The 25,176-nt window shown below is 40.0% G+C and overlaps 1 protein-coding gene across 1 annotated transcript in view; it reads left to right on the top strand.

Annotated features, from left to right (window-relative positions):
- Window positions 1-25,176, top strand: part of CSMD1 (CUB and Sushi multiple domains 1) — a 1,868,278-nt gene that overhangs the window by 1,803,418 nt on the left and 39,684 nt on the right. The window contains exons 57-59 of the mRNA XM_006137767.5: window positions 1,073-1,255; window positions 16,856-17,032; window positions 23,303-23,482. Coding sequence (XP_006137829.3) covers window positions 1,073-1,255; window positions 16,856-17,032; window positions 23,303-23,482 — 540 coding nt within the window. The remainder of the gene's footprint in view (window positions 1-1,072; window positions 1,256-16,855; window positions 17,033-23,302; window positions 23,483-25,176) is intronic.

Here is a 25,176-nt window from a genome sequence, read left to right as displayed (position 1 = left end):
GGGATTTGAATTTCCCGGGCTTCATTTGCATAAGCGGGGAGCCGCCATTTTTAAAACCCCGCTGGTTTGAACCCCATACAGCGCAGCTACACGGGTCTCGAACTAGGTAGTTCAGAATAGGAAGCCTAGTCCGAACTACCTAGTTCGAGCCCCGTGTAGCCGCGCTGCACGGGGTTCAAACCAGCGGGGTTTTAAAAATGGCGGCTCCCCGCTTATGCAAATGAAGCCCGGGAAATTCAAATCCCAGGCTTCATTTGCAAGTGCGGTATGCCTACATTACCCTCCTAGTTCGAACTAGGAGGGTAGTGTAGACATACCCTATTTGTGTTGTCTTATTGTTTATTTTGGACCTGATTATGGTTATCATACTTGCCTGCATTGCATTCCTCCATGGGACTCCTGGGGAGAACCTGTGGCAGTTGGCAGCTTTGAAAGGGAGTTTGTATCCTTTCTAGTCTGACAGGTTGGTTGACTGATGTAGTACAGCCATTACCATACACTCTCCTCTTTGAATTCTAACATAAGTGCAGCACCTTCTTTCTCCATTGGAACTGTGATTGGCCTCTGCTCTGGAGTGCAAAGTGAGGGGGGGAAAGACTCCATGTGTCCTTTCCCTTACTTGTCTACATAGGGGAAGACACAATTCAGTTACTAGAGGATATATAAATGTGGATTTATACATATCAACTGTTCTCCATTACATACAGAACTGTACCGCTCTCCAATTCTGCTGTCTTTATTTTCTATTGTTGTTAATTTATTACAATAACTGTAGAACTACAAAACTGAACAAATATACACATTTATATATGCTAAAGAGATCATTGATTACACAAGACAGTATGCTTTTAGTATCAGTATTTGTCTTGTATCACTTATTTTGTGTCACTTTGTGAGCTTTAATTATTATCAAATTCAGATATAGACATACATGTTGCTTTTTTTTTCAGTCTCCCAGACTGGAAGGAAACTGAATAATTAATACAGAAACAATGTAGCCAGTAGTGTAACTCTTACTAAACATACAGTTACAATATGTCTACCAATAATTCTACTTCATTATGTTTAATAGGAAATACTCCCGGATATTGTGATGATCCAGGTGTACCACCTCATGGATCGAGACTTGGGAATGAATTCAAAATAAAAAGTCTACTACGTTTCTCCTGTGAAATGGGTTATCAGCTGCGAGGATCTGCAGAACGGACATGCTTGCTTAATGGTTCTTGGTCTGGTATACAGCCTGTTTGTGAGGGTAAGTAGTGGCAGTTGCCAAAATGCATCATATTTTTGAGTGTCTTGTTGCTAAAATCTGTTACTTATAAAAAAAAATCCTTATGCCAATAATATAGTTTTAAATTATTCTGGGGAAATTTGATAACAATCTACAGGCATTCAGTTGCAATTTTTTAAACACCAAAATCCTACCAAACTGATAAGCCTTTGGAGAGCTTAATCCACTAGAGATGTATACACCAACTCCCTACTGAAAGCTTCCCTACAAATATCAACCCAAATAGAGGCAGCAATCTCTTTCTTCTTCTCAGAGTAAACAGCTGTAGAGTACGTGCTGTGAAAATGATTTCAATACTCAAAGGCAACCATTGTCAGTCTCCTCTAATGCCCATACCCAATCAACCAAGTAGCAGATTGGACACCTCAGAATTCATGAGAAGCCAGCAGCCTTGTTTGGAATCCTGCTTACTTCATTTATCCTGTCTTGGTTTGATATCACCTTGAACAAATTGGTGTAGAACACAGCTACTTCCTTCATTTCTGCATCCTCCCCATCCCATTCTTGTTTAGGAATCCTTCTCATGAAGGATCCATTCTCTGTTAGTTTAATTTCTGTGCCAGAGAAGATAATGGAGCAGGTAATAAAGGAATCCATCAGCAAATATCTGGAAGATAATAAGGTTATAAGTAACAGCCAGAATGGATTTGTAAAGAACAAATTATGTCAAACCAATTTGATAGCTTTCTTTGATAGGATATCAAGCTTTGTGGATAAGGGAGAAGCAGTGGATGTGGTATAGCATGATTTTAGTAAGGTATCTGACATGGTCTCACATGACCTACTTATCAATAAACTAGCAAAATGCAACCTAGATGGGGCTACTATAAGGTGGGTGCATAATTGTCTGGGCCAAATGTAGGGAAAAAATCTCTTTTGAAAGCCCCCTTCTTCCTCCTAGAACGAGGAACACAGGGGCTTCCGAAAGAGGATGTTTGCTCTTCCACAAAAAAAAATGGAAGAGCAAAAGCATTCTCCTGGATGCAGCGGAGATTTTTTGGGATACCCTGAAAACCCCCCATAGCCTAGCTGTACCCTCAGGGAAGATCTCTAGACAGTGCTTGGTCCTTCCGTGAGGGCAGAGGACTGGACTTGATGACCTCTTGAGGTCCCTTCCATTTCTATGATTCTAGTTCTCTGGCAGCCAGGTCCACCGTGTCAGAAGACCACAGGACAGAATATGCCTTTGGGTACATGATGCCATTCGGTTTTCCTTATGTATCGGTGTGCAACTCTAAAAAATTATATACAGCTTCATGATTTTATAAGTGGAGAGCAAAGTTAGCAAGGTTTGATGGGCCTAATTCACCTTACATTTTAAATAATTTTAGACTTGTGTAATGCCTTGGACTTCTGGAGAGTTACATTAGTGAACATCAAAGGCTTATGTGGCCATATCATAAGGAGGCAGTTTTGAATGTGATATTGTTGAGATGTATTCCTCAACAAAATATGAACATTGTAGGGTATCTTGAAGATTAGATAACATAAATCACTCACTGAACTCACTGAGAATTCTATATTAGTAAAAGACTCCAGTCATTTGGTTCAGAGATTTAATATTTCAGGAAAACCTATTTAAAAGTATCATATATAAATGGTATTTGTTGACCAATTCTTTCCTGCTACCCAGAATGCACAGGTTCACAGACAGACTCTTGTGCTGAATAATTATGTCATTTATTTACTTACTTCAGTGAGTGATCAGTCCATAGAAACAGGCCACAGAATAGGGCTAACTGCAAGTGCAACACCATATCCAGGTGCTCATCTTAAATACACTGTTACAACGTTATTCATTATATATTGCATAAACACCTTTTCTGTCTAGCACTATTAGTTTGCTAACTCAGTCGTTTACCTGACTGGAATGCTGATCTAGTTGTTTACCTGATTGGCTTGCTGGCTCAGCTTTTTACTTGATCAGATTCCTGGCTCAGCTTTTTACCTGGCTGTTCTGTTTCCTTGCCAGGTAAACATATTTTCACATGTCCCCAGGTCTAAAATATGCATTCCACATATTATAAGCTACTGTACTGTGGATGGGTAATGTCCTACACACTCAGATCTGTACTTTTTAACTAAGTAATGAAATAATGTGAATACTATTCTTAAAAGTATAGATGCATTCCAATAATTTGAATGAGAATATTTCAAAATAAATGTGTCTCTTTTGTCTATCTAATCTGCTCAAGCTAGCTGTTTATATCAATAGCTAGTGTTTTTTTCCAGGAAGCTGAGGATGGAGAGAGGCTGTTCTCAGTAGTGACAGATGGCAGAAAAAGACTTTAGCAAGACTCTGCTTTGGGGCAGATAGTTGGATTTGATGACCTGCTGAGGTCTCTTCCAGCCCTAGGATTCTAGGATTCTATGATCTCCGTTGATATCCAGTCATCAGATATGACTTGGGGCTGTGGTCTTCCTCCATGCAGTGCCAAAACTACTTTCATGAAGAGCTTCCAAAACCTGGGATTGAAGTGATTTTGGAATGATTACTCACATTCCCCATAAGATCTAACTGTAATAATAAATGTTGACGTATGTGTAAACTAGAGGCTTTTCTTATCAAGACTATCTCTTGTGATTCTATGTCCTTCATAAGAGAAAGCCCATCATCCTTAGCACATGTATTTTTTGATGTGGTAGTTATGCATATTCTGCTCATCAAATTGAGAGAATACCCTTCACCCAGAGTTTCTTGGACATGAAAAGAGTGAGAGTATATTAGAACTACTTTATAGAATTGAATGGCATAGGAATAAGATAAAAATAACAATGCAGCAAATGATGGAATTCCGTGTTTTGACATAAAAATTGAAAGTAATGAGTGACTACCTCTCAGTGAGGTGAAAACTCTGCCATACAGATATGTATGAAACTTCTGAATTCTGAAAATTATGAACATAACTGAGACATATTCTCCTGGGAGGCATTTATTTAATTAAGACAAGGGCACCAATTACATGTCCAAGTTATTCAACTGAAATTTTGAAAAATTCACATTTCTCTGAATGTACGCTCAGTTCAGTCCCTTCAGAGTCTCATCCATGGTTTTCTGGACTTAGACATGTACTGATATATCATCAAAAGGCAACATTGTAACAAAATAAGCATTTTTGTGTGTTGGGATTATGAGATGTTTGTAAAATGCTGGTTCAATCTCCATTTCAATATGTGTGCTAACCAAATCCAATTTACTGAAACACTGTTCTGCACTAAGAGTAGCAAATAGTTTTCCAGTACAAGGTGGTGTATAATTGTCTGCACAGAAAGCTGGATTCAGTGTCATTGTGTGAAACTGATGACAAGTCTATACTCAAGAAGCTGTCCAAATAAACTTATATAAGAAGCTTGAAAGCATAAGGCAGAACAGTGAACTTACACTATTTTCAGACTTAACAGTAAGCTGTACATGTTGCTCACCTGTCCAAATTCTTTTTCTAAAACTATGGAGTGCCTCTCCAGTGCTCCTTTAAAAAATTGAGGTTTGTTCCCAAGTCCTTCGACCTCTCTTCAATTAACCTTTATCTTTTCAATCCAAAATCTGACAAGTAATGGGCGATACTTTCCCTCAATAACATATAAGTTTAAAATAACTGATTGTCTATTGAGTTGATAATTCACCTGAATTATTCCTTTTGGAACTAATTTTTCTCTAAGTCTTCAAAATTGTGGGTGTTTCTTTCACAAAAACTTGTGACAAGTCTGGTGAGAGGGAAATGCAGAAATCAGTGAGACGGCAGCTCCAGTATCAAGCTCCATTCTTATAGGAACTCCCTTAATCAAGCGTGTGAGCCAGATGCCATCTTTGACTCCAGCTTCCAATATATTTAGTGTGAGGTCTTTGCCAGAGTCACTAGACTTCTTGTCTTTTTCCACATTATGAATTCCCAAATTCCACTCTTAACTGAAGGATTGGAATGACCCTCAATAGGACCCTCAATAGTCCTATCTTCTGTAGTAAGGCAGGACTACGCATTATTTAAACCAGTGGTTCCCAAACTTTTCAGCATCATGCCCCGTTTTTGATTTTTGAGAAACCCTCTCCCCCCCTCCACAAAAAGTAGCAAAACTTGTAGAGGAAAAAATAAAGGAACTGACCTGGGACAAAAAACAGAAAGAGCATCAAAACTCGGGGGGGGGGGGCGGGGGATTGATGGCAGGGGTCTGGATCGCCTCCCCCCCAAATTTCTTCATGTCCTCCCATGGGGCACACCCACCAGTTTGGGGACCCATGATTTAGACCATCCCTGAGAGGTATTTTTCTAACCTGTTCATTTTCTGGATCTGGTCATTGTGCAACTGATCACACAGGGCATCACTGAATGTTTGCCCAAAGCAACAGTGGTCTGACAACTTCTATAGAGTGCAAGAAATTGTGCTACTGACTCCTCGCTTCTCTGATGTCACTGATGAAGCTGACATCATTGTGCTATAAATGATGGGAGAAAATGTTCCTGCACTGCTGTATTACCCGAGGCATACATTCCAGTTCAGGGCACATTTGGAGACAATAGATCATATAGCAATACATATCACTGCCAGTAACGCTGACTCTTTGTTCATCTGGAGTGGAATTGAAAAGTATAAATTGCTGAAAATGTTCAAGGTACACCACCTATGACTTGTATTTTTTTGTTGAATTCACTGACTTTGCCCACAAAAGTTACACTATCTCTGCTCACTAGTAGAACTTTGCACTCTTCTGGGTATCCATGCTGTCATAAGGAGACATTTTTGTATGAACTATTTGTGCTTGAATTTTCTTCGCTGTTTGTGCATTTATCCTTCAGAATACATAATTCTTAGTTTGGCTGCACTTAAACTCCCTCTGCTTTAGACCTTTAGTGTGTGCTAATGCTTTCCTGCACTATCTTTCCTTCTCTGTACAGGTTGCACCTCTCTAGTCTGGCACTGTTGGGACCTGACCGGTCTCGAACAAGAGAATTTTCGGACCAGGAGCGGTCTCCTGTCACCAGCCCTCAAGCCCATCACCTGATGTCATCAGGCTGCCCCAGCGGGCAGCCCACCTCATGTTCCCCCACAACCTGTCTGGGCTGCTTGCCCAGCTGATGCCAGCTCCCTGAGCATCACAGGCTTGGCTCCCGCCATGGGGCTCTGATCCCGCTCAGCTCCAGCCCTGCCCTGCACTTTCAGGGACTGCCATGGGGCTCCAGTTCCAACCTCTTGCTCCAAGGGGCTGTTGAGGTGCTGTGGCCCTATGCTTTTGGGGGCTGCTGCAGAGCTTCTCCCCATGCTGACCCAGGTTTCTGGGGGACTCTGGCCCCTGCCCCATGGTGCTGTGGGCTTCTGTGGGGCTCTGGACTGGCCCAACCCTCCCAGGGGCTGCCATGGGGCTCTGTCCCAGCCACATGCTCCAGGGGGCTACTCAAGGGCTCTGTCTCTCTGCTCCTAGAGATTACTAGGAGACTCTGGCCCTGCATTGCTGTGGGGTTCCAGTCCCAGCCCCATATTCCCAGCAGCTGCTGTACGGCTCTAGTCTAGTATCAGAACAGGCTGCTGGGGTATTCCAGCCCAGCCCTGTGCTGTTGCAGGCTGTGGGGTTCTTTGGCCTCAGTCCTGCACTGCCTCCAGCTGATCTGGTGACTCTGTTCTCCACAACCCCAGCTGTCCCTCCTGCCCTTAGGCTCCTAGGCTCTCTGGTCCAGGGGTATCCATGGTCCTGCTAGACCACAGATGTTGCCAGACCAGAGAGTGCCAGTTTTCAAGATACAACCTGTACTGGCTTACATGTGGCCAGCCAAGATGGCTGGTTGTAGGATCTTCTATGTCACTGCTTTGTCTCTGTAGCTAGACCACGGCTACTCAACTTTGGAAGCCCCCAGGGCCCACTATGATACTCACAGTACATGCCAAGGGCTGCAACATAAGTGTGGTTGTATATATATGCAAATACATGCAAATAGCTTTTCACACTGATGGGCATGAATACAAAGCATTTCCCACAATTCCCCTGTGCTTCTGACACCTCCTCCATGGGAGCTAGAAATACCAACACCCTGTACCCATCTGTTCTACCCAGCCTGTCTGCTTGCATCTTTCAATACTTACCCCAACTGGGAGACACCTTGCCGCTGTGAAGCATGTTCCCAGTGGAGGCCGTGTTCAAAGGATCCCACCTGTGGGCCACGTGTTGAATAGCCCTGAGCTAGACAGAAAAGTCAGAAAACTCACCTTGGCTGTGTCCAGACTCCATGCCTCCGTCGACGGAGGCATGTAGATTAGCCAGATCGGAAGAGGGAAATGAAGCCGCGATTAAAATAATCGCGGCTTCATTTAAATTTAAATGGCTGCCCCGATCTGCCGATCAGCTGTTTGTCGGCAGATCGGGAGAGTCTGGACGCGATGCCCCGACAAAGAAGCCTTTCTTCATCGACACAGGTAAACCTGGTTTCACGAGGCTTACCTGTGTCGATGAAGAAAGGCTTCTTTGTCGGGGCATCGCGTCCAGACTCTCCCGATCTGCCGACAAACAGCTGATCGGCAGATCGGGGCAGCCATTTAAATTTAAATGAAGCCGCGATTAAAATAATCGCGGCTTCATTTCCCTCTTCCGATCTGGCTAATCTACATGCCTCCGTCGACGGAGGCATGGAGTCTGGACACAGCCCTTGTGTTCTGCACTTAATGTCCCCTAGTTCACAGGTTCCAGCTGCATCCTAAAACAAAATTCAGCAGCAATCTGTCACCATGTGCTCACATAGGTGAAATTATTCTCTTTCTTTCTTTCTTTCTTTCTTTCTTTCTTTCTTTCTTTCTTTCTTTCTTTCTTTCTTTCTTTCTTTCTTTCTTTCTTTCTTTCTTTCTTTCTTTCTTTCTTTCTTTCTTTCTTTCTTTACTGGGAAAGGAGCATTTATTGGATGGGAAACTCCATTTTCATGACTATGCTGGTCCACCCATTATGTACTGTCATGTCGATGGGGAGGGTTTTTATGGGGAGGGTTTTCCCTTACTACCACATGCTTTCGAAATTGGAGTTCTCTGTGCAGTGTAATGTATGCAAGGTTACATTTCTCTGCCAAACAGAAATTTCCACTTCATGTATCTGACAAAGTAGGCTCCATCTATGCCCAAATAATTGTTTAAAGTTTCAGAGGATCCTCATTGTTTTTGCTGAAACAGACAATTATAAAACATTGGTATATGGTACATGATCAACTGACATGGGTTCCCTCTTCTGAAATCCCAGATTATATTCCCATTATCAACACATTTTCCAAATTCAAGACCACTATAACATAGCAGATTATTACAAGTAGTCTCACTATTTCTGTTTGACTACATCTGTAGACAAACCTTTAAGAAATGCTGTTTGATAGTTATGATGTGTCAAACTTGTAAATGTATTCCAGCATAAGGACTGGAGGGGTTTAAGCTGGGGAATGTAAGTGATGACCTTTGTTAAAGTAAGTGACTTCTGGGTACGTGTCTGGCTCTGTCAGTCTGTTTCCTCACTTGCCCCAGGTGGGTATTTAAGTTTCAATAATTCTTGATAAAGATCTTGTGTTTGTCTCTCTCCATAGAATTGGAGCTGATCTTGTTGTATTTTAGAGCTTGGTTGTCGACAGCTGGTTGTGTCATATGTCTTGAATGCATGGTAGAGGCATGTAGGTAAGAATAGCGCTCAGTAGGTTTCCAGTATAGGTTGGTGTTTATGTGTCCATCATACATGTCTACTGTAGTGTGGACTGGTCCAGGCTGAGTTTGATAGTGGGGTAGAAATTAATGTAAGTAGTGTAAGCAGAGGAGAGTTATAAGGGGAAGCTGAGGAAATGTTGTTCTAGATCAGCCATAAAAATGTTGGCATATTGTGGAGCCATATTCCACATACCTATACAAGTGACACTATCTAGGACCTAACCACATGTGCATTGTTTTCAGAGGGCTACAACTTCCCAAACAACACAGAAATTTTTTTTGATTATTCTATTGTTGCCTCCTTGGGTATGTCTAGACTGCACCCCTCTTGTCAGCAGAGGGATGCAGATTAGACCGGTCAACATTGCAAATGAGGCAGGGATTTAAATATCCCACACTTAATTTGCATAAAAATACCCGCTGTGTTTTACCGACTCGGCACTTTGTTGGCAAAAAGGGGCAGTCTAGAGGGGGATCTGTCAAGAAAAAAAGCCATTTTCGACAGATCCTGTAAACCTCCTTGCAGGAGGCATAAGGGATCTGTAGAAAAAGGCTTTCTTTCTCAACAGATCCCCCTCTAGACTGACGCTTTTTGCCGACAAAGTGCTGAGTCGGCAAAACACAGCAGGTATTTTTATGCAAATTAAGTGCGGGATATTTAAATCCCTGCCTCATTTGCAATGTCGACCTGTCTAATCTGCATCCCTCTGTTGGCAGAGGGATGCAGTCTAGACATACCACTTATGAAAATGTTGTTTACCCAAGAGAATGTGAACCATGCTAGGAACTAGAAGACTATTCATTCTAGATTCACTTCTAGTAATTGTTAATAATTTTGTGCCCTTCATGGCCCTGATTATTAATCAAAGTCTCATATTCCATTGGGACTTAGACTCAAGTTTATTAATCAAAGTCTCATATTCCATTGGGACTTAGACTCAAGTTTTCTATGTGGCACATCTAAATCTCAAATTGTCATAATACCGCCATAAAAACCCTTTATTGGCACTGGTTATGCTACTATAGTTTGACTCTTTACTCAAACATTTCATGATTTTTCCAAGGTGAGATGATATGCTAATTAGCCTATATTCAAAACTTCTTCCACAACTTCTTCAGTGCTGCTGCTGAAATTGTTGACTAGAGCATTATGATGCTTATCTAACACAGGATGATGATCTCTTGACATAGGCAGTGTAGGCCCTTCCCTTACTACCACAGTTAAACTAATCAAAAGCTATTTTCCATGTTCAAGCACAGTGCTCATAAAAAGAAAATGTGACTAAAATTTTGGTACGTAAAGATATTTGTTGTAACAAGATTTGTCAGATTTGGAAATTATAATGCACCTCTAAAATCTGAAATTGCCAAAATTTACAAAATTGTGCATTATCACTTCTGTAGATCACAGAGAATATGCACCTCTAAAATCTGAATTTGCCAAAATTTACAAAATTGTGCATTATCACTTCTGTAGATCACAGAGAATATGTTTCCACAGCAGGGAAAAAGTTGAATTAAGATATACAACTCCAGCTACAACAACTGGATAGCTGAAGTTGAAATAGCTTAATTCAGCTTTCAGCAGTCTCGACAGAGCAGGAAGTCGAAGGAAGAACACTGTTCCTTCAGCTTCTCTAAGTCCTTGTAAAATGAGGGTTACAGGAGTGAGAGTAAGAAGTCCTTCATCTTGACATTATTTTGAAGTAATGGCTTGCTGTGTAGATGCACATTTTGTTATTTTGAAATAATGTCAGTTATTCTAAAATAACACAGATGTTTCAATATACTCTTAATGTTCTCTACTGTTACCTCTGCCCACTTGGGAAATGTCAAGTTTTAATTTTTTTCTTTGATTCAAAAATTACAGCTATTTTATATATGAAAAATGAATAAACAGTGTTCATTCACATAAACTTAAAAACCAACAAATAGTATGGTAGCACTTTAAAGTCTAACAAAACATATAGATGGTATCATGAGCTTTCATGGTCACGGCCCACTTCTTCAGATGACCCAAATGTTGTATGTGAAGAACCAAAATAAATAGGGGAGGATGGAGGGGGGGAGGAAGGAAAAAATGGGAGGGGGGAACAAAAGGAGGCAGTGGGTATATAAATATCAAAGGGAAAACCAAGCTGGTATGTAACAGACGAAACTATTAGTCTACAAGCATCTAAATCTGGATAGTTAGTTAAAAGAAGCAGATAAGGACCATTAGTTCAAATAAAGACATTTATAAATCATCCCAAATGTTAATAAGATGAGTTATTCTAATTGTCTAATTATGTTCTAGTTGAACAAAATCCTGTAATCTGTAATTATAACCTCAAAAGGGCAGACCTGATCATTATTTATATAAAAGATCTATTTGAAGAGAGGAAAAGTAGAAAGTAAAAAAGAGTGTTACATGTATAATGTTAGTATTATTCTACAATCAATTAATTAATCTCAAATTATTGTTTTGCCTGTATTATGCATCAGCAGCTATGCCATGCTTGTATAAATTACATTAAAACATTTAGACTTTTAGTTGGTGAGTGTGAGCTTTCTTAATACAGCCCTGTCTTGGACTTTGGCCAGTGCCTGAACATTATATGTAATTTTTTTTTAGACTGGATTTCCTCCAGTTTTCTAAAGAAGTGAGTAATCTCACATTTAAGAAGTATTGAATACGCTTTGGAATTCTTTGTTTGCATTGTATTCACTGCCTGAATTAATTGAGTTGGCTATAGATATATAATTTGAAAAATCCCCAGACAGCATTTCCTAAATTGAAGGCAGCTTCTTTCATCTGTATGTCTGTGTGTATACACACGGAAATGCCCCCCCCCAAAAAGTGTGTGAGATGGACATTTTGAATTATAAAACGTATAAACACTTATACTGAATATGCAAATTAAAATCTTCCTAAATAGACTAATTTATCATAAAACAACAAGCCTTTGATAACTGTTTGGTTTTGAGGTAAAAAACAGGATAGTAGAAAACATGATGGGGTGTATTTGGATACAACGTTCTGGATGGTGGATATGGTGCATGTTGTGTTTGAATTGCTTTTGGAAGGATAAAATATTATTTTAAATGGTATTATCTTTTCCTCCACTAATTCCTCCTGTAATACAATTCCCTCTTATTTCCCTCTATTTTTTGTTTCATTTTCCTTTTTTATATTTTATATGGTATAGTAAATAGAAATTATATATTACATAAAAATTTTAAAATGGTCGTTAGTATCAAAACATTATAAATAAAATGTCTCAGCTTGAGGCTTCTGTGTATTTTTAACACACTTAAATTTTTTCTACTTATAAAAAAACTTTGATAAAGATGGTATAGAATTAAAATGCATTGTTCCTACCCATGCATCTAGTGTTAGCAATACACCTACAGTCTGAACTCCCTTTTCAAAATAATTACTTATTGTCAGGATAGTTTGAGGAGAATTCTTTCTTCCATTGGTTAACATATTCTATGGTGGGGGAGGGGAATAAGCAAATAAAACCATAAGTCATTGCAATCAGTGGACAGAACTTTAAAGGCAGGTATTATCACAAGTTGGTGGCATTGATTTCCATTTTTCATGATAAACAACAAAATATAAGTTTGCAGACCTGGCTAGGGAAGGGTGTAGCCATCATCTCAGGCTAACTAGAACTTCCATCAGCAAATCTCTTGCAGAGCCACCCTGGGAAATGAAAGATTTTTTTCCCTTGTAAAGAAACCCTAGGGCTACGTCTACTCTGTGCATTCTTGTGCAAGAATATTTCTGTGCCTCATTTGCATACCTAATGAGCTGCCATTTTGTGCAAGGGGCTTTTGCGCAAGAAGGAGCTGGCTACACTGCTCCTTCTTGCGCAAAAAAAGCCCTCTTGTGCAGGAGCCGTTCTTCCTGAAAATAAACGGGCTTCATTTGCATGTTTTTGGGTGCCGCCATTTTTAAATGCCCAGTAGTCCGAACTACATTCCCCCGGCTACACGTGGCACGGGCTAGGTAGTTCGAATTACAGCTCCTAATTCGAACTACCATTACTCCTCCTGCAATGAGGACTACCAAACTACCATTACTCCTCATTATAGGAGGAGTAACGGTAGTTCGACTTAGGAGCTTTAATTCGAACTACCTAGCCCGTGCCGCGTGTAGCGGCAGGCAGGTAGTTCGAACTACCGGGCATTTAAAAATGTTGGCGCCCGGGAACATGCAAATGAAACCCGGGATATTCAAATTCCGGGCTTCATTTGCAAGTTCGAATGACTACATTAGCCACCCTAGTTCGAACTAGGGTGGCTAGTGTAGACATACCCTAACTTCTTTGTTCCTAGATGCATACACTTAGATTCAGTCATATTAAATACATATGGTCCAGCATCCTCAGGACCTTACTGGTCCTATACAAGGGAATTTGCTGGACCAGGGAAGGTCCCTTCCCCTCGTGGCTGTGCTGCCACTGGGTTGGGGCTCCAGCCTGCCCCAGCTACTGCCTTAGCCCCCATGAGGCTTTCCTCAGCCCCGCAGCTGCTGGGACCAGAGGGCCCCCACCAGAGCTGCACAGCTGGAGTAGAGCTCTGTAGCTTCGTGGCTGGAGCAGAGGGATAGAGCCAGAGCTCCACGGCCTGGGCCAGAACTCTTTGGCTACGGCTGAGATCAGAGCTCTCTGGCCGCGGCTGGAGGTTCACAGAGATGGCCAGGCTAGAGCTCACTGGCTGCTGGGGCCAGGGAGCTCTTCTGGGGCCAGAACTCCCTGCCATGCCATCCATCCGTCCTCCTCACCACCACCACCACACAGATACTCTGGGCTTCCGGCTGAGTCATCTTTACAGTGTTCTTGCCCTGCCACCAAACCTCCTTCTTCCGGAATAATTATTCCGTTATTCCGGAATAATGGTGCAGTGTAGACGCACCCTGAGCTTCCCATATCAATTACTATAGTTCCTAATGTCTGATTAATATTGCTATCAACTCCAACCATAATTTATTACTACTTGTTCAATGACACAGCAATCTATAATCAAGTTCTCTCACCAGCTACCACTTCGGTGGAGTTGGCATTTTTATTGTTTAAGGAAGAATTTAGTTCTGTGCAACATGACATTGACCAAAGTTGTGAAAAACCTAGGAAAACATGATTGAAAACATATTTACAAATACAGTATCTCCATACTAATGCCTTCCTTGGCTCAGTTTTTGATGAGTATTCAGTCAGTCAATGGTAATGTTTCAAGGAGGAACTTTTATTTATGGAAGCAAAATGCAGGACAATGTAGCACTTTAAAGACTAACAAGATGGTTTATTAGATGATGAGCTTTCGTGGGCCAGACCCACTTCCTCAGCTCAAATAGTGGAAGAAAGTAGTCACAACCATATATACCAAAGGATACAATTAAAAAAAATGAACAAATATGAAAAGGACAAATCACATTGCAGAACAGGAGGGAGAAGCGGGAGGGGGGGGGGGGGGAGGAAGGTAAGTGTCTGTGAATTGATGATATTAGAGGTAGGGAGAGTGGGATGTTTGTGAGTTAATGGTATTAGAGGCACCTCTAATACCATTAACTCACAAACATCCCACTCTCCCTACCTCTAATATCATCAATTCACAGACACTTACCTTCCTTCCTACCCCCCCCCCCCCGCATCCCCCTCCTGTTCTGCAATGTGATTTGTCCTTTTCATATTTGTTCATTTTTTAAAAATTGTATCCTTTGGTATATATGGTTGTGACTACTTTCTTCCACTATTTGATCTGAGGAAGTGGGTCTGGCCCACGAAAACTCATCATCTAATAAACCATCTTGTTAGTCTTTAAAGTGCTACATTGTCCTACATTTTGCTTCAACTACCCCAGACTAACACGGCTACATTTCTATCACTATTTTATTTATGGATAACTCTGAAAACCTGTATGTTTGCACATGTGTAAGTAGTCATGACAAAAGAGCCACAGTTTCCATTCTAATATATTCTGACTTTGTATATTTGGAAGTGAAGGAACTCAGAGACCAGAATAATGTCAGAAAGCTTTATAAAGACTGGCTTCTTCAACCTAAAAATTAAGTTCAACATTACATCAAATACATAAGAACATAAGAACGGCCAAACTGGGTCAGACCAAAAGTCCATCTAGCCCAGTATCCCATCTGCCAACGGTGGCCAATACCAGATGCCCCAGAACACAATGGGTAATCATCACGTGATTCCTCTCCTGTCATCCATTTCCAGATAAACAAAGATTAGGGACACCATTCCTACCCATCCTGGCTAATAGCCATTCTTGGATCTAACCTTCATTAATCTATCTAGCTCTTTTTGAACCCTGTTAAAGTTCAAAACCCTGGTCTTCACCACATTCTCTACATTGGGTAGACTAGTGAAGACCATGTGCCGTACAACAACAGTTAGGAAACTGTGCAGAAAAAAGAAGAAACAGAAAGTTCCTTTTCCCATTAATGACAAGTTGATAAAGTTTTAAAATTTTTAAACACTGTGAACAGGCAGAGTCTCCACTGTGTTAACAAGAGATCACAATGACTTGAAGGACTTATGTTAATTAGAAAATTATATCAAATTACAACACAATATTGAAGACTCATAGAACTAACATGATGCTGGACAGAACACTGTAGTCACTCTACACAGCAAAAACACATGTTCAGCATCATTTAAGCTGGTTGTGGATTTCCAAAGAGTAGCTAAAAACCAGGTTAACCATGACTCATCCTTGTCTGCACTAACTACTGAGTAGTGGTCACAGACTTGAGAAATAATGTAATTTCCAATAAAGTGAGCCCTAAAATTAGTGCCAATCTTCCCTCCTTTCCCAGGATTTGGCTTAGCTAACTACTAATAACACAGCATAAGCCTTGTCTAAACTTCCTTTTTAGCCTTAACTGTTGTTGCGGGATGATTACTCGGTTATGTTTTTTGTTTATTTTTGTTTATTTTTCTCTTGAAGCATTTCCATCTTGTTTATATATGGTTGGCATTAATTTAATCCACCTGGCAGCTTGACTGAGTAGCCCTTATACTGAATTTTATAGGATTTTTGAACCTAAGTGATTCTAGAGAAAAAGGCCGCATTTTTATGTATAGCCTAAGAGACTACCACACATATTACAGCCAGAGACTGGTAAGATAGATGAAGGAGCTTGAGGACATTAGGAAGGTGGGAGAACTGAGCTACTTTGCCCCATATAGCAATTAGTCTAGCAGAAAGGTTTTTCTAATCTTAATCCTTTAAAATTGTGGTTCTGTGGAGGATATCTGAGAAATTTGCTTGGTTTGCTCAGATACATTTTTTCTTTTTGACCAATGGGATAGGGTAAAAATAGGACCCAGGTGTCTTGTATGTCAACAGGCTCGATCACTGGCCAGTCTTGATAAATCCCTCTTCCTCATTTCTTTGCCCACCCCATCGTCAGGCAAAATAATAATAATAATGAATACCATATATGCTGCATTTCAGAAATGCAATAAATGTAATTAATGTATCCTACATCTTTGACTATTTCACATATTTTCTGTCCACCGATTCAGCCCCCATGCCATATCCTCTGCTACAGAAATGTTTCATCTCCTTCCTCTAATCTGTCATCGAATACAGACACATCCTGATAGGCATACAGTAGGCAAGAGTTCAAATAATTCAGATTCTCTTTCATTTTATTTTAATTTCTTCTGCAGTAACTTTTTGAACCTGTGCTGTAAGAAAGACAAATCCGTTCACTTACATGTACCATCCGGAACTAATCAAATAAAATGATGGTGTAAGCCGGAAAGGGGGAAAAATAGATTTTTGCCTCGTATGTATTAATGCTGAGCGTTTAGAATAATTGTAAGCTATTAGAATGCATTGCCTTGCACTTTTCATACAAGTACATTTGACATTTTTTTTTCTTTGTAGCTGTAACATGTGGAAATCCTGGCACCCCAGCCAATGGCATGATAATATACAGTGATGGGATATTGTTCTCGAGCTCAGTCATCTATGCCTGCTGGGAAGGTTACAAGACTTCAGGGCTAACTACTCGACACTGTACAGCCAACGGGACATGGACTGGCACTGCTCCAGATTGCACAGGTCAATAGATGACTTTTTATCACAACAGTATTAAAAGAAAGTAAAATATTATTAACTTGGTAAACCATTATCCCCTTGTTAGGAATAAGCACACTTCTCAGATGCAGGGTCGGCCCATAACATTTTGGCACCTGAGGCGGGGAGCTCAAATGACACCCCCAGGCCTCCTTGCTTTGAAAGGTCTCAATTCTCTGGGTCCTAGTGACGTCCCCGCACAGTCTGGCACCTGAGGCTGCTACCTCAGTTCGCCTCATGGTAAGGCCAGCCCTGCTCAGATGATAACTTGAACACAAATTCATTAATAACTATTGCTTCCAAAGCGTAGCTCTACAAAGTAGAACAATAGAAAACTTTCAGTATCTCATAAGATATGCTTTAATCAAATGCAGTACTCATCTCAATTCAGGGTCAGTAGGTAAAATATGATGCCCTGTGATGTGCAGAAGGTCAGACCAGATCTCTATTATGTTACAGAACTTAGAAAATGTTCTATGTAGCTTGAAAACAAAAAAAAGTGCTTACATTCTAGTACCCATGAAATTAAATATTACGCACAATAGTAAAAAATGTATTGTTTAAATAGCTTGGCTTATTTTATGCTTGATTATTTCAGTATAGTATTGTGAAGCATAACCGTTTTTATTATCTCCTTACTTAAGACTTTGTATCAGTTTAGGAACATGTAGTTTAAGCAAAAACTAATCTGAAAAAATAACCTTTATATTCTAATTTTGTTTCTATAACTTGTGATAGAAATAGTTCAGATTTGGAATTTTAAGTGTTTGTGGGTAACATAAGACAGAAGTGCTAGCTACAGAATTATTCACAGGAAAGTACAAACAGAGGTAGTGAAACACCCTGTATGACAATAGTAAAAATCACCTTGGGGGTTAACATTTTTATCTATTAGTCAAGTCACAGGAATATTTCAGAATGAAGTTATTTGATTATTCAAAACAGATTACGTTTGATTAAACCCTAAAGGAATTTTAAACCACAAGTATTGCATTTACTACAGATTGTAAAGCAATACTAATGAAATAATTTTTAAGAACAACTGTCAAATGAATATTAGCCCATATCTTTAGTTCACAGGGTTTGTATCTAAAGAAGCATTTTTTCCTGATAATTTACAAAGACATTCTGGAAAATTACTTTTAGAGAACTATTGTGAAGTAAATTGAAACAGCAGATTCATGGATATTTCTCTCTGAGGGTATGTCTACAATAGCCCCCTAGTTTGAACTAGGGAGGCTAATGTAGGCATTCGAAGTTGCAAATGAAGCCCGGGATTTAAATATCCCGTGCTTTATTTGCATCTTCCCGTCCGTACGCCATTTTAAAATCCCCTTAGTCCGAACTAACTGCCTGTGGCTACATGCGGCAGTCAAACGTTAACTCGAACTAAATCCTTAGTTCGAGTTTACTGTTACACATCATTCCATGAGGACTTAGTTCGAGTTAATGTTTGACTGCTGCGTGTAACCGCGGGCAGTTAGTTCAGACTAAGGGGATTTAAAAATGGCGCCCGGATGAGAAGATGCAAATAAAGCCTGGGATATTTAAATCCCGGGCTTCATTTGCAACTTCGAATGCCTACATTAGCCTCCCTAGTTCGAACAAGGGGGCTAGTGTAGACATACCCTGAGTGACAATCTGGAATGCAGTCAGGATCCAGTGAACAGTAGAGTTAAAACAACTAAAGCCAATTATGTTTTTTTATATCGTACACTTAAAAATAAATGTATACTGTTTGTAGAAATATACAATGAGGTTCAAAAAACAACTAGATAAATTCATGGAATTTAGGTCCATCAATGGCTATTAGCCAGGATGGGTAGGAATAGTGTCCCTAGCCTGTTTGTCAGAGGCTGGAAATGGATGACAGGAGAAGGATCTATTGATGATTACCTGTTCTGTTCACTCCCTTTGCAGCATTTGGCATTGGCCACTGTCAGAGACAGGATACTGGGCTAGATGGACCTTTGGTCTGACCCAGTATGGCCATTTTTAAGTTGTTATGTTCTTAGTACACAGAAATATAAGGCTTCTGATTTAATTGCAGTTAACTCATGTGATTACCTCAAAATTAAACATGATTTAAAAAACATAATCATATTACCCACAGTTTTAATTACATTGTAAGGAAAAGATATAAAATGAAATGTATTAAATATTATGGATGTTCTTCTACATTTTTAAATGAATGTATTTCAATTACAACAAAGAATACAAAGTATACAGTTCTCACTTTATATCATTTTATAACAAATGTTTGCTCTGTAAAAATGGCAAACAAAAACATTATTTGTCTTTTCACCTTTTACAAATATTATAGAGCAATCTCTTTGTCACAAAAGAGAAATGTACAAGTATGATTTTTTAGTCAAATAAATGCAATTCAAAAAATGTAAAACTTTAGCACTTACATGTTCACTCAGTCCTACTTCTTATTCAGCCAGTCTCTCAGACAAACAAGTTTGTTTATATTTACGGGAGGTAATGTTTCCTGCTTTTTATTTACAATGATACTTAAAAGGGAGAATGGGCATTCACATAGCACTTTTGTAGCTGAATTTGATGAGCAACTCTGATGAGATGCGTAGTATTTAGGTGCCAAATATGCTAAAAGTTCACATGCCCCTTCTTACTTCGGCCACATGTTTTCATGCTGATGACTCTCATTAAAAAAGTAATGCATTAATTAAATTTGAGACTGAACTCCTTGGTGAAGAATTATATGCCTCCTGCTCTGCCTTTTCCCACATTTTGCCATATATTTCGTTTTATAGCAGACACAAATGATGACGTATTACCTATTAAACGTGTGGTTTTAAGAACACTGTACTGCCAATTTGTCAAAATGCAAAGAAGATACCAATGTGAGATTAGTATCTAAAGACTACTACAGCGCTCACCCCGAAACTCTAAAGCACCTTCCAAACTCTGAGATCTAGAGCATGAGATCTGGAGCATGAGAGAGGATGAGATCTGAAGCATGCTTTCAGAAGTCTCAAAAGAGCAACACTACCTTGTGGAAACTATAAAACCTGAACTACCAAAAAAGAAAATCAAGCTTTGCCTGATGGCATTTGACTTAGGTGATTAAAATTAACATGCATTGAGCCATGCTACTTTGGATTTTTATTGAGCAAAATCTGTCCTCTGGAATGATGGTTGAAGTCCAAGGAGACATATGACTCTTTAGCACATAAAACATAAGAATGACCATACTGGCTCAGAACAATGGTCCATCTAGCCTAGTATCTTGTCTTCTAAAGTGGCCAATGCCAAGTGCCCCAGAGGAAATGAACAGAAAAGGTAATTATCAAGTGATCCACCCTTTGTCACCCATTCTCAGCTTCTGACAAACAGAGGCTAGGGACACCATTCATTCCCATCCTGGCTAATAGCCATTGATGGATATAGCTTCCATGAATTTCTCTAGTTCTTTTTTGAATCCTGTTATAGTCTTGACCTTCACAGCATCCTCTGGCTAGGAGTTCCACAGGTTGGCTGTGCATTGTGTGAAGAAATATTTCCTTTTTGTTTGCTTTAAACCTGTTACCTATTAATTTCATATGGTAACCCCCATCTTGTGTTATGGGAACAACTGAATGACTTTTTCCTTATTTACTTTCTCCAAAACAGCCACAATTTTATAGCCCTCTTTCATATCTCCCCTTAGTCATCTCTTTTCCAAACTGAAAAGTCCCTAGTCTTATTAATCTGTCCTCGTATGGCAGTCTTTTCATACCCCAATCACTTTTGCTGCCATTTTTTAAAACTTTTTCCAATGCTAAGATATCATTTTTGAGATGAGGTGACCACATCTATTCACAGTGTTCAAGATGTGGTTGTACGATGGATTTATGCAGAAGCAATACAATATTCTGTCTTAATCTCTATCCCTTTTAAATTAATTTCTAACATGCTTTTTTGATTGCTGATGTACATTGAATGGATGTTTTCAAAGAACCATCCACAATGATCTCTCTCGAATCATAATAGCTAATTTAGTCTTTATCATTTAGTACTTATAGTTGGGATTATATTTTCCAATATTCATTATTTTGCATTTATCAACATTAACATTCATCTGCCATTTTGTTGCTAAATCATATAGTCTTGTGGGATCATTTTGAAGCTCTTCACAGTCTGTTTTGGACTTAACTATTTTGCAGTTTTGTATCATCTGCAAATTTTGACACCTCACTGTTTTACCCCTTTCTTCAGACTTTTTCTGGAGATGTTGAATAGGATTGGTCCCAATATGGACCTCTTTGGGACACCACTAGTTTCTTCTCTCCATTCTGAAAACTGAACATTTATTCATACCCTTTGTGTCCTATCTTTTAACCAGTTACTAGTCCATGAGAGGAACTTCCCGCAACAATTTACTTTACTTAAGAGTCTTTCATGACAGACTTTTTAAAAGGCTCTCTGGATCCTCCATGTCCACATGCTTGTTAAACATCTTCAAATAATTTTAGTAGATTGGGAAAGCATAATTTCCCTTTATAAAAAACTGTTGACTCTTCCCCAACAAACCATTTTCATCTATGTGTCTAACAATTCTCTTCATTATCATAGTATTAACCAGTTTGCCTGGTACTGGCAAACTGGCCTGAAATTTCCAACATCACATGGAACCCTTTTTTAAAATGATGTTATATTAACTATCCTCCAGTCATTTGGTACAGAAGCTGAGTTAAAGAATAGGTACAAACCACTGTAAGTAATTCTGCAATTTCACATTTGAGTTCCTTTGGAACTCCTTGAGTGATGCCATTTGTTCTTGGTGAATTTTTACTGTTTATCAATTTGTTCCAAAACCTCCTCTAAGGAGACAGTTCCTCAGATTTATCACACCCTAAAATGGCTCAGATTTGGGAATGTCCTTCAGATCCTCAGCTGTGAAGACCACTTCAAAGAATTCATTTAGTTTCTCCACAATGGACTTATCATCCTTGAATCCTCCTTTAGTACTTGGATCATCCAGCATGGGTTGTTCAGCAAGCTTCCTGCTTCTGATGTACTTTAAAAAATGCTATAACTTTTGGCTAGGTGTATTTCAAAATCTTTTTTGACATTCCTAATTATATTGTTACACTTCATTTGCCAGAGCTTATGCTCCTTTCTATTTTCCTCACTAGGATTTAATTTCCACTTTTTAAATTATGCCTTTTTTCTCTTACTGCTTAGTTTATTTTGTTATTTAGGCATAGTGGCACTTTTTTGGTTCTCTTACTATGTTTTCTTTTTAATTTAGGGTATACATTTGAGACCCTATCATAGTGTCTTTAAAAGTTTCCATGCAACTTGCAATTATTTGACTTTTGCCACTGTGCCTTTTAATCTCCATTTAATTTATGTATAATTAATTAACTCATTTTTGTGTAGTCCTCTTTTCTGAAATTAAATACTATATTGTTGGACAGCTGTGGTGTGTTCCCCACCACAGGGATGTTGAATCTAATTATATTATAAAACTATGAGCAGGACCACCCACCACAATCTTCTGCCTCATGTTCTGGAGTTCTACAACAAAAAGTTCCTTTTCTGTGCCCCTCTCTGCTCCCTCACCATGCTCCACTCACAGTTATCTGGCATTCAAGTACCTGGCTTAGCAAGTTCTTTTCATCTGAGGATGTAGGACAAGCTTAGCCCAGTTTTAGTACCCTTTACTCATACCATGAAGATAACTACATTGCACTATCCTTGCATTCAACACTAAAGTGATTAGTGACCCAACACTAGCCAACACGGAACACTTGGAACTATACAACTCCTGTCTGCTAGGGATTAATAGGGAACTATAATTAATAGGGAACTATACAACTCCTGTCTACGCAGAGTAGATGTGTTCACTAAATACGGTGTGCTCCAGAAGACTCTTCCCATCTCAAACTAGCTGTCAGCAGGGGTGATCTGGCCAGGCAGCATACCAGGAATTTCCCGGTGGGCCATCATCCAGTGGGCCATTGTGTCCGCCCTCTGTTGCCCCTCACTCTGAGTGGCTCCACGTCCGTGCTATATGTGGCACGCAGAGCCTGACCCGCCGCCTGTACTGCATGCTGGACATGACACAGGAGGTGGGGCTTGAGGGGCACACAGGGGTGATGTCATAGGAAGGAACATTCTCAACCCATTTCCCTGGCCTATTGTGATTGCCAGTACACTCCTGGCTGTCAGGAGAAAGATCGTTTAGACTTTGATTACATTTCTATAGTTGTTGAAGCAAGATTCCATATTCTCTTTCTTCTCCAGTAATTAGCTGTGGAGACCCTGGTGGAATAGCTAATGGTATGCAGTTTGGAGCTGAATTTATCTTTAATAAGACAGTCAGCTATCAGTGCAACCCAGGATATTTGATGGAGCCTACCAGTGCATCCACTATACGTTGTACAAAAGACAGCACTTGGAACCAGAGTAAACCAATCTGCAAAGGTTTGTTTTGTAATTTAAGTAGTTTAAGTAGTTGTAACTTGACTGATTTCATGTTGTATAGAATTAATATTATTATTACTTACAAATGGGAAACAATTTTACACAGCCATTTAAAGATAGATAATATGCAAGTCATTAACATACTGCTAAGACACTCAGATACAAGATTTTAATAATACAGGTTGAAACTCTCTATTCTGGGACATTCTTGTCTGGCAACATCCATGATTTAGCATGATTTTAGTTAGCTTGATGTCCACTACTGATGGGTCTGGCCAAGTTTCCTGTGGTCCCATAAAGTTTGTTTATATCCTCCATCCTGGCATTATATTCTGTGGTGTTACTGATCTAAATATTTACCCCTAAAGGTCTTCTTAGAGCCCAGTAAGCAGTGGAAGGGTTTGTAATGATGCAAGACAGTATTGATCCCTCTGTGGTTCAGCAAATTCTCTTGTTCAATACTGGTCAGGTCCCAAGGGCACTGAACTAGAGAGATTAAAGCTGTGTAATTTTTTGTGCTTGACATACAATATAATAATCTCGTAGGTGTAGCCGTGTTAGTCTGCAACTTTAAAAACAACATGTAGTCCTGTGGCACTTTAGAGACTAACAAAAATATCATGAGCTTTTGTGGGCTTCAGATGAGCTTGCTTGAGAAGTGGTTTTTGCCCACGAAAGCTCATGATACTATATTTTATTTTCTTAGTCTCTAAAGTGCCACAGGAATATTCATTTTTATAAGATATGATGTCTACAAGGGACATCCTAACCCTGTCTCCAAAGCCAAGTTTGTAGCAGGAAAGTGCCTCTTCCAGCGCACATACTATGGAAGACATCTGAAAGCTGCCTTCTGAGGACCCTATGACAAATGCTGGTGTAAAGGGCATGAGAATAATGGGACTGGTGGTGGTAAAGGTGTTTCAGGGCCATAGCCAGGGGAGCCTACAGTCTCTGTGGGCCCCTGACAAGGTATCAGAGATGGGTGATGCTTCAGGCAGGACCGGATTGGGGGCAGCCAGCTCTGTGCCATCTGGACCATGGCATGCCTCCACCCCCCTCAGCCCTCAGAGAACCAAGATCATGTTGCACAGTTGTGGTATCAGGTGGGAGCCCTGGCTCCTTTGAATTGCTGGGGCTTGGGGCAACTGTTCCTGTTCCTCTCCCCTGATGGCGGGCCTGGCCATAACATGCAGTCCTGTGCAGATTCTGGGTCACTACTGCAGTCCACAGATTATTCTGGTGAGTCTGCCATAACACAGGCTACCAAGTCTGATTGGCTACGTCTACACTAGCATGATTTTCTGAAAATGCTTTTAATGGAAAACTTTTCCATTAAAAGCATTTTCGGAAAAGCACGTCTAGATTGGCAGGATGCTTTTCCGCAAAAGCACTTTTTGCAGAAAAGCATCCGTGGCCAATCTAGACGCGGTTTTCCGCAAAAAAGCCCCAATCGCCCTTTTCGTGATCGGGGCTTTTTTGCAGAAAACAGTACTGTGCTGTCTACACTGGCCCTTTTGCGCAAAAGTCTTTCGGAAAAAGACTTTTGCCCAAACAGGAGCAACATAGTATTTCCGGAAAAGCACTGACGATGTTACCTGAGTGCTTTTCCGGAAATTCAAGCGGCCAGTGTAGACAGCTGGCAAGTTTTTCCGCAAAAGCAGATGATTTTGCGGAAAAACTTGCCAGTCTAGACA

This window comes from Pelodiscus sinensis, chromosome 3 (assembly GCF_052426305.1).
Source record: "Pelodiscus sinensis isolate ZL-2025 chromosome 3, ASM5242630v1, whole genome shotgun sequence".
NCBI classification, from domain to species: domain Eukaryota; kingdom Metazoa; phylum Chordata; order Testudines; family Trionychidae; genus Pelodiscus; species Pelodiscus sinensis.
This window is presented reverse-complemented; position numbering and strand designations above follow the sequence as displayed.